We start from the raw sequence: 11122 nt of genomic DNA, 5'->3' as shown, positions 1-11122 counted from the left end.
TTTTTTTAAATCTAATTTTCCTTTGATGTACAAACAGCTTACCATAGTTACTAGATCTAGAAATCAGCATGATGTTTGTCAAGGCAACAATTTATTGCTCCCGTGTCTCGATCTCTTCATTGCTATACATGTTCCGAATCTTATGCTGAAACCACCTATATACGTACCTTCCAATTTTTTCAAAGTGGCTAGAAATCCTCGTAAACACGAAGAAAACGCCCAATATTTGCGAAAGAAACGAGAAATCGACCACCGGTTTCTGCAAGGAACTTGCTACTTTTGAAACCATTTTAAGTATATTATGAACTCATAACTATCTAAATAACGCATTTGCGGTATGGGAGTGGGACAAGAGCTCACGACGATGATGAAATTTTTGTATATACAATAATTGGAACTTCACAAACACAAATGCACAACTTTGAACTACAATGACAAGAGATTTTATACTTCTACCAAGGCTCCATAGGCTCGGCGTGATGAGCTGTCCAAAACTCGGCGTTGTTTCTGTAAGACAACATCTCGATTTCGGTATCAGCACCGCCATCGAATTCCTCCGAACCCTCTTCGAACAAATGCTCAAACCCGTCCTCGTATTCGTCGTCGTCGAGAGCATCAACGTCACTTTCTTCTTCTTCTTCTTCTTCTTCGTCGACGGGGATTTCGACGGCCGTTGGAGTATTCCAGTCCCGTTTCCTCTCTCGTCTCATCCTCTTGCCATCTCTCATGAGCTTCATGAACATCTGTTTGATCTCCAACGACCCGTCCTTCTCGAGGAGCTCGCCATCGTCGTCATAGCACTCGACTAACATCACCGAGTCCCTTAACCCTTTCACACTCACGTAGAATAGCTCCGGGTGCCTCACAATCAGGCCACGGAGCTTGTTCGGCAGCCCAAACTCCTTCCTGAAGTTTAACACGGGAATTTGGTTGACCTTAAAGAACCTAAACCATTTTTTTTTTAATAAACCTTGACCTAAACTTTTCAGTTAAAGGTTAAACGTCCTCTTTTTCTTCTTCAGAAAATTAGGAAAATAGCCAACTTAAACATTTGACATTGCTAAATACCCAACGTTTGGTAAATATTAGGTAAATAACCACTTTGAGACGTTAATCTTAGGTAAATAGCTGACGTTTAGTATACGAAAGTGGCTATTTACCTAAGATTTACCAAACGTTGGCTATTTAGCAATGTCAAACGTTTAAGTTGGCTATTTTCCTAATGGACCCTTTTTTTTTACAAAAAATTGGCTACGTAAGCCACCTAAACTATAGGAATTGTAAATTAGCTAACCTTTAGTAAATAATTTGTAAATAACCAACTTGCATACGTGGCAGCCAATTAACTACCTAAAATATATGTTTGGTTGTGTTAAATAAGACTTTTATTAATTTGTTTATAAGTTTATTTGACTATTTACAAGAAATTAACCAAAGATGGGCTATATCTCAATCCACTATATCCGTGTGTCTATATAACTTAATAACCCTTTTTTTTATATACCAAACTTACATAAAAAGTAATAATTTTTTCGGTGAAAACGGGTTTACCCTGTATTACCGGTACTTAATTTAACTTAGTTAAAAGAAAGTAAAAAAAAAAAAAAAAAAAAAAAAAACGAAATAAAAAGGGTATATAGTTTGCCCATCTCTACCTGAAGTGGGTGATGTGGTCGATGAGCGTCCTCTTCTCGACCGTCATAGCCAACACCTCTCTCACCACCGCGCAAGCCCTCTTCTCCGCCGATTCATTAGAATATCGGGTACGTGCCGAGGCCGGGTTTGTGTAAGGGCACACATCCTCGAGCTCCCCGAACTTTATCAGAAAATCCCGGTGGGCCCGCTTCACGTTCAGCCCCTTCCGGAGCCTCAGGTGCTTGAACTTCAACGGACGGTCCACGATCAGCCCGCGGCCGCGGGACCCGCCTTCGGGCCGGGCCGGGAAAGCCCTCGCCAGGTCAGCGTCCCAGGAGACGAGCTCGAGGGCCCGGCCGTACGAGGTGTCGACGATCTTGAACCTCTCGGGATAGTCGTTGCAGAGTCGGGACCGGAAGTTCGGAGGGAGGCCGAGGTCGGGGGCGATGTGGACGAGCTTCGACAAGAGGAGCCGCCGGTGGGACGAGATCATGACGAGCCTGTCAATAAACCGATCGATTTATTTACATTTTTAACCGTTCTTTCTAATTGGTCAGAATTAACCAAGATGTTAATTTTAACCCATCATTTCATGGTTAACCGCGGTTAATCAAACCACCAAAAGTATAATATGTTGAAAATAAAGGTTAATTGGTCAACCATTTCAAAATACACGGTCAACCGGTCAAATGTTTAACCGTTTTGAACAGTTGATGGTTAACCGTTCAAAATGGTTTTACTGATACGCATTCTTGTATTGATTGGAATATGAACGAAAGAAATACCAAAGGTATCGGACATTCGAGAGGTTCGTGCTCTCCAAATCAAAAATTACGTCCTAACATAGACTTTCCGATTCTCGTTTCGATCCCATTTCCCATCTAAATCAGCCTTATTTATAGGCGCTTATATACTTTCTAATCACTCTACAACACCCCTAATTCGTCTACTAGTTACTCTAATACCCAAGTATCGGACATTCGAGAGGTTCGTGCTCTCCAAATCGAAAATTACATCCTAACAAAGACTTTCCGATTCTCGTTTCGATCCCATTTTCCATCTAAATCAGCCTTATTTATAGGCGCTTTTACACTTTCTAATCGCTCTAACACCCCTAATTTGTCTACTAGTTACTCTAATACCCAAATATCAGACATTCGAGAGGTTCGTGCTCTCCAAATCGAAAATTACATCCTAACAAAGACTTTCCGATTCTCGTTTCAATCCCATTTCCCATCTAAATCAACCTTATTTATAGGCACTTATACACTTTCTAATCGCTCTACAACACCCCTAATTCGTCTACTAATCACTCTACAACACCCAAGTCGTAACATTTACCTGTGAAGCTTGCGGGCCAAGTCATCGACGACGGAGGCTCGGTGTTGGGATTCTCGGGCAGCGATGGCCTCGGCGGCCGGGGTGAGTCGGACACAGAGCTGAGGGAAGGACTTGGCGGCATGGAGAGGGAGCGACGGCCACGGCATCATGAAGAGCTCGAAGACTGTCGGGTATCGCTTGATCATCGCGAGGATCGATTTCGGGGTCGAGAGAGCGAGGTAGGACCGGCATTTCGACGCGACGTGGAGTGGGAGGAAGTGCCTGGGCTTGGACAAGAGGAGGGTCTTCAGCTTCTGGACGAACCTCGTCTTGTTCTGCTTCTCGACGTGTCTGTCTAGGCCCGGGCTTCGCACGGTTTTCACCAGAGAACAGGTTATGGAGAGCGAAGGGTTTTTTCGGGTTAAGCTGACTTTGGTGGGGTGGTTTTTGGGCAGGAAATCTGAGCGGAGATGGGTGACACGGAGGTCTCTCTGGGGAGAGAAAGTTGTCGCCATTGACGCCATTCTCGGATGAGAAACTATTGAGTCACTGCTTAACAGGGGAAACAAAATGGTTGGTTCAGGCTTTTTGACAAACAGATGGTGGGCAATATGTATCCCGTGTTTCCATATAGATTAACTGGTTCTGACAAACCGCAAGACGAAACTTACGAGTTCCAGGGATTGCGAGCTTGAGTCTCATTCCATCGCTGATAGAGAGAGAGAGAGAGAGAGAGAGAGAGAGAGAGAGAGAGAGAGAGAATTTAGGGAAAGAGCTCTAAGAAATTGGTGATTTTCGTCTCTTGCTAAACTTTGCAAAGAACTTCATTTTTCTATCGGATTGGTCTAATTAAAGTGCATGTCATCCCCAAGTCCAACTATATCAATCTTCATTAAAAATTTATTTATTTATTTATATTATTATTATTTTAGGAATCACAAATGGACTATGAAACATAAAAAATAATTTCAAATGTTAACATTTGAAAATCTGTCAGAAATTCATCAATCTCAAATTTTTTTGTGATCTTGGCTTGATATCAATCTTTGTCAATTGCGAGTTCTTCGACCATCTTGGGAGATAAATTTGCGTGACGGTCATGACTCATCCTGGCTATTGGAAGGAAATGGAAATTCTATTTCCAATAAGTCACCTTCCATTTCTTATTGGAAATGGTATTTCCATTAGGTATTTTGGTGCCTTCCATTACTTATTGGAAATGGAAGTTCCGTTAAGTTTAATGGAAATTCATATTTCCATTAACTTCCAATAAGGAATTAAAAAAATAAAAAATAAAATTTAAATAGTAAATGAAATGGACTAAACTGTTAAAATTTTAAAAGAAAATACTAATATGTTAAATGAATTTCATCTTTATTAATAATTTTTAAAAAATAAAAATAAAAACATCACAACAAGATTATGAGTATATATTATGCTATATATTATAAACTATATAACAGCTTAATAATTTAATTTATGCTATATAATATAACGTGTATAGAAGATTTGTAGAGAGAATTGTAGTTTGTGGAGAGATGAGATGAGATTTAAGAATGTTTGTTGTGAAAATTGAAAGTAATTTGTGTGCATTTATAGTAAAAAATGAAAGTGGAGGTATTTTGCAAAAAAAGGTTAAATTTCGAGCTCAAAGTGTAATAAAACGTCCACTTTTTTCAGCCTTTGGATTGGCCAACATATACATTTTTAAAGGCTGAGATTGTAAGTTAAAAAAAATAAAAAATTTGAACGTTGCCAAAAGCATAGACGGTAATAAAACCCTTCAATAACTTCCGCTGTCTCACTACTGTATCGTCAGACTGTCGGAAGGCCTTCCTGCCATTTCCACAGTGTTGGAAGTTGGAAATACCGCCAGGCAGAAGATTGCACACGGAAGTACTTCCTTCCAACAAGTGCCGACCGAATGCCCAGGATGAGTCATGACCAAAGGTGGCTTAAGAAGATATGGTCGAGATGGAGATGAATAGGATGTCACGTGCCATTTTTGACAATTTTATAAAACTCGGTTTTCTCTTGCTCATAAATTTGAAAAACTAATTCGTGTTCTTTCCACTAATGATCAAATTATTTGTTGCAATTTTTCATAAACGCAAGCGTACGTGTCTAAAAAGTAGTAAAACGTAATTAAAGTATGAGTATTGAAGAGGAAGAACAACCTACTAAGCTCTCCAAAAATCCAAACAAAAGTAAAAGTAAGGAAAATGTGTGTGTTTTTAGTGCCTAAGTTCGTTTATATATGTTTTTTGGGGATTTCCAAAACTATTTGGGACTTTTTAAATGAAATTCAATTATAACGTACGCTTCAAAAACAGGTAATCTCAACCCTTTAGGAAATCGTCTCAGCGTGTCGCGAAAGGCTTAGCACAGCGCAGTGTATGGGAACAGATTTGAACGCGGCGTGAAGTCAACACAGAGCTAGCGTAGTTTTCTCGAGTGCTTATTGAAAGAACTCAAAGGAACACTCAAAAGGAAAAGGCGGGAGAGAATAGTGAAACTGAGTTTTTCAAACTATTTGAATTTTCAAAACTGTTTGGCTAATACACATAGTCAGCCTTTTATACCATAAGGCTGACCAATAGGGAAATATCAAATTGCCACGCAGGGCATACACTTCTAATGACCAATGGGAAGACAAAACCATCCCACGTAGGACATACACTCTGATAGCCCCCCTCAAACTGATGTGCACGCTTGAGGACGTTGGACCATCAGTTTGGATCGAAGCCGAGGGAAAGCAGAGCTTGAAAGAGCCTTGGTCAGGACGTCAGCGATCTGATCATGACCCGGAACGTGCTTAACACGAAGAAGACCCTGTGTAACCTTCTCACGAACAAAATATAAATCCATTTCCACATGCTTAGTTCTAGCGTGAAGGACAAGATTGGCTGAGAGCAGGACAGCGGACATATTATCACACCACACGTCCGATGGTCTGGATTGACGAACGCCGATCTCGCGAAGAAGAGCAGAAATCCAGGTGATCTCAGCCACCACAGAGGCAATACTTCAAAACTCAGCCTCAATGGAGCTCCGCGAGATAGTATGTTGTTTCTTGGACGACCACGTAACAAGATTCGAGCCGACAAACACGCAAAATCCACTCGTGGAACGACGATCATCAGTTTCAGATCCCCAATCAACGTCAGCATACCCAGTAACATTCATATGGGAAGACTTTTGAACACACAACCCCATGTCAGCCGTTCCCGCTAAATAGCGAAGAATTCGCTTAGCTGCCTTCCAATGAGACTCTAGAGGCCGGTGCATAAACTGGCACACTTTGTTGACAGCAAAGGAGATCTCCGGTCTCGTTATTGTGGCATATTGCAAAGCACCAACAATACTTCGATACAAAGTAGGATCAGCAACAGGATCACTACCAAACGCAGACAGTCTCGTACCGCTAGTCATCGGAGAAGACATAGGCTTTGCATATTGAAGCTTAGCTCGACACAGCAAATCAAGGATATACTTGGTTTGAGACAGCACCAAGCCAGAAGAAGTTTCAGTGACTTGAATCCCAAGGAAATAGCACAGTTTGCCAAGATCTTTGAGAGCAAACAACGACTTGAGATTGGAGATTAGGAGTTCAACCTCAGACGAGTTCGAGCCTGTGATTATGATATCGTCCACATAAACCAGAAGAAACACAGAGGAACCTCTAGAATGCCTGAGAAATAGCGAGTGATCAGCCTTGGACACAGAGAATCCAAGGTGAAGAAGAGTTGTCTGAAGCTTCTCATACCAAGCACGGGGAGCTTGTTTGAGGCCATATAGAGCGACTTCTGAAGTCGACACACATAGCCTGGAAACTGAGGATCAACAAACCCCGGTGGCTGACGCATATATACCTCATCATGAAGATCACCATTGAGAAAGGCGTTACCAATATCCAATTGACGGAGAGACCAGTTGTGAGAAATAGCCAAAGTGAGCAGCACACGAACCGTGGTCTGCTTGACCACAGGACTAAAAGTCTCACTATAGTCACAACCAGCCTCTTGACCACACCCCTGAGCCACCAGGCGAGCTTTAAGCTTGTTGAGAGATCCATCAGGGTGCTCTTTGACCTTAAAAACCCACTTACACCCAATGATTTTCTTATCAACTGGACAGGGAACAAGACGCCACGTGGAGTTAAGGCGAAGAGCATCTAACTCTTTTGTCATAGCCGCAGTCCAACCTGAGCTTGAGAGAGCCTCTTTGACATTGTAAGGTTCTTGCACCGAAGCAATGAAAACTCTAAGTTTATGAATGTCATGCTTGCTCCTTGTCAACATGCCATGAACATTAGAGGACTCAGGTACACCTGGGAGAGTCTCAGAGGGCGGTTCAGGTGATGCAGGCAACATCGATGGTGCTGAGACCTCAACAGGAGAGACAACCTGCTCATGAGGCACATCTATAATCTCAAATGGTGAGTGCAAAACAGCAGGGTTATCAAGCACATTGGTCGACTCAAAACGAGAACACACAAGAGGAATCTGAGCTGGACAAGGAGGCTCAGCAATGGGAGAAGAAAAAGACAGCGGTGAGGGAAACTTGAAAGGAAAGCGAGATTCATAAAAAATAACATCACGAGAAATAAAGACACGACCAGTTTTGGAAAGATATTTGTAGCCACGATGATTCAAACTATAGCCAAGGAACGTACACTCTTCCGATCTGAAATCAAGTTTATGAGCATTGTAGGGACGAGTGTTTGGAAAACAGGCACAGCCAAACACACGTAGAAGAGCGAAGTTAGGCTTTGTTTTAGCAAAGAGTTCAAGGGGAGTTTTGTTGTTAAGCACAGGGGTAGGCAAACGATTGTGCACATAAACCGTTGAACGAAAAGCCTCATCCCAAAACTCAAATGGCATACCCGAATGAGCAAGAAGAGTAATGCCATTCTCTACAATATGTATGTGTTTACGCTCAACTAAACCATTTTGCTGATGAGTGTGAGGACAAGAAATCCTATGAACGATACCGTGAGTCTCAAGAAACTTAGAAAACACACGAAACTCACCACCACCATCAGATTGAAGAGCTTTGATTTTCAGACCAGTTTGTAATTCCACTTGGTTCTTAAAATTCACAAATGTATGTAATGCCTCAGACTTTTGTTTAAGCATATACATCCAAGTAAAGCGAGAGTAGACATCAATGAAAGCAATGTAGTAACGATTTCCATTTTTTGAAATAGTGTGGGCTGGTCCCCAAAGATCAGTATGAATGAGTTCAAGAGGAGATGAATACATAGTAATAGACCTAGGAAAAGGAAACTTATGAATCTTGCCAAGACAGCAAGAAGAACAAACATCAGATTTACTCTTATTTGTAGCAGAAATATTACACAAAGAAAGAACAGTGTTGACAATCTTAGACGAAGGATGGCCTAAGCGAGCATGCCAAACACTTAAATCCCTAGTCATGGAGACTGAATTTACTGAATGACCAGAAGACAAACCAGGCTTAGCCGGAGACAGACGCTAAAAAGAAGACATATATGAGGAAGACTTCAAAAAAGACATTTGATTGGAGTAAAAACGTAGAGATCATCCTTAACCTTGCCTTCCAAAAGAATTGTACGAGACTTCAGATCCTTAACAAGACAAAACCAAGGATGAAAAAGAAAACGTTATTGTCAACACAAAACTTCCTAACACTAAGAAGATTTTTGGTAATTTCTGGAACATGCAACAAATCAGAGAGAGACAATTTTCGAGACGTGAAAGGAGAGACAACAAGAGTTTGACCAATATGCTCAATAGATAAACCATTACCATTACCAACGTGCACTTGATCAGGACCAAAGTAGTCGCTGTGATAGGCTAGATTCCCAACATCGGCAATGACATGTGTAGTAGCTCCATAATCAGGATACCGGTGAGGATCTGGATTGTATGAGGACGGAGCAGCCATCATTGCCATAGGATGAGATCCACGACCTTGAAAATTCTGATAACCGCCACGACCTCGAGAGAAACCTCCACGATTAGGCGACAGAGATTGAGAACGATAGGAGTCATCAAACCTGTAGTAGCAGTCAAGAGCAGCGTGACCAACACGTCCACACACTTGACACACGTGTCGATTTCCAGATCCACGGCCATAGCGACCACGTCCACGGCCACGACCTCTCTCAGTCGAGGTGAAGGAGCCTGAATTGGAGTGACTGATGTTGTTGAAATTCGAGAAGACCTGAGAATCAGCCTTCTTCTTCTCCTGGTTAGTCGAGGCTACATTTACTGATTTCACAGCTGTGGAGTCCAGATCTTTGAGGCGACTTTCAACGCGAGCTTCCTGAGCAAGAAGAAGAGACTCAAACTCTTCAATGTTGATCTCATCAGTCCGTGCTGTTGTAGCAAGAACAAACGTGTCATACTCGACTGGCAATCCATCACAGATAGCATCCAAATGACCTCCAACACCTATATCATGACCAACGAGGCTCAAGAGATCTATTAGATTTCTGATTTTGAGCAAGAATTCGTTCATAGAAAGTGAATTCTTCTTCAGTCGTTGAAGTTCCGTCTTGTACTGAGATACTTTCGCTCGAACCTGAGCTGCAAAGTAGACCTCTAAAGTACTCCAGACTTCAGCACTGGATTCACACTTCATCGTTCGTCGTAGAACAATCTCAGTCATCGACGACAAGAGCCAGGAAACAAGAAGCTGATCTTGTTGTTCCCAATCGTCAAACAGAGGATTAACATTACCGATCTTCTTGTCGGAGTCTGAGAGAAACTGCAGAGGAGGTGTCTTCGTGCTGAGAAGAAATCCATGGAGTTTGTAGCCTCTCACTGCGGCTAAAACCTGCTTTCGCCACACGAGGAAATTCGTCACATCGAGCTTCACGGAAATGGCGTTGTTGAAGGCGATCGGAACAATCTTGGATCCAATTGCAACAGAGGATTCAACCTCAGTTTGTGCGGAAAAATTTTGCTCACTCATTTCAGCAACCTAGGATGCTCTGATACCATGAAAGAACTCAAAGGAACACTCAAAAGGAAAAGGCGGGAGAGAATAGTGAAACTGAGTTTTTCAATCTATTTGAATTTTCAAAACTGTTTGGCTAATACACATAGTCAGCCTTTTATACCATAAGGCTGACCAATAGGGAAATATCAAATTGCCACGCAGGGCATACACTTCTAATGACCAATGAGAAGACAAAACCATGCCACGTAGGACATACACTCTAATACTTATCAGTGTCGATTGTGGCACGCTAGAGACACTACAACAAAAACAACTTTTCGAAGTAACACCACTTTTAAAAAGCGATATGTCTCCTCTAATTAGAAAATTTTAGAAAATTAGAAGTTTTTGAAACGACATGTCGCTTCTAAAGACAATATAAAAAATTTAGAAAAAACGGGGTCTTTAAAATTTGAGCAGGTCAAATTTACCCCCATTTATGTTTGACTTGTCGCTTCTAAAAGTTAGTTCAATTTGATTTATAATCTTACTTCTTCACCAGCACAATTATATTCACAAAAGAAAAAGAGAAAAAATTGCATCCTGCTTTCTCACTCTCTGGACCATTCCGACCTTCGCCACACCATCTCTTCATCTCTCTGGCGCTCTCTCATCCGCGTCGTTCCGACCTTCACCACACCGTCTTTTCATCTCTCCAGCGTTCTATCTCTCTAGTGTTTTCTTTCTCTGGTGCTCCCTAGATCTTGGTGAGCCGTGATTGCCGCATTCCGCAAGACCTCGAACCGACCCCAGCATCTCTCTCTCTCTCTCTCTCTCTCTCTCTCTCTCTCTCTCTCTCTCTCTCTCTCTCTCTCTCTCTCTCTCTCTCTCTCTCTCGGCCTTGTGAATAAGTATGTATTTAATTTTTTTTTGTTCCTTCCATGTTTCCTCTTGAAGAGGCCAATGGGACCGCGGCGCGGTGGAGTCCAAATATTTGCCTTCTTTGTTCAAAAAGCTCCCGATTGACCTGGTCTTACCTTCAGGTGTTCCAGAACAGTGATAATTTGCTCGATGAGGTCCTAACACCGATTTTTAGCCTGAATCCCAAATTTCACCATAGGGATTCACAAGAATGATACAAAGATTAATAGCAAAATGGTTAATATTATTAACTGCAAATAAATTAATTGAAATTATTATTATTATTATTGTTATTATTATTATTATTATTATTATTATT

General features: G+C 41.6%; 1 protein-coding gene across 2 annotated transcripts; it reads right to left on the bottom strand.

The window, feature by feature from the left end:
* Positions 1-279: 279 nt before the first annotated feature.
* Positions 280-3825, bottom strand: EMB1692 (Ubiquitin carboxyl-terminal hydrolase family protein). Of its 2 annotated transcripts, XM_089616496.1 has the most exons (4): positions 3627-3825; positions 2977-3504; positions 1656-2135; positions 280-906 (listed from the first exon to the last, which is right to left on the bottom strand). In XM_089616496.1, the coding sequence occupies exons 2-4, from the start codon at positions 3477-3479 to the stop codon at positions 453-455; spliced, it is 1437 nt and encodes a 478-aa protein (XP_089472622.1). In that variant the 5' UTR covers positions 3480-3504; positions 3627-3825; the 3' UTR covers positions 280-452. The 2 variants fall into 2 exon arrangements, with proteins under 2 accessions (XP_089472622.1, XP_089472621.1); XM_089616495.1 differs by having other exon boundaries at positions 2977-3825.
* Between the last annotated feature and the right edge of the window lie 7297 nt (positions 3826-11122).

Source organism: Urtica dioica, chromosome 6 (assembly GCF_054948205.1).
Source record: "Urtica dioica subsp. dioica isolate 48M chromosome 6, U.dioica_male_clone48M_v1_H2, whole genome shotgun sequence".
Lineage (NCBI taxonomy): Eukaryota > Viridiplantae > Streptophyta > Magnoliopsida > Rosales > Urticaceae > Urtica > Urtica dioica.
The sequence above is the reverse complement of the archived record's forward strand: the minus strand, read 5'-3'. Positions and strand labels throughout refer to the sequence as shown.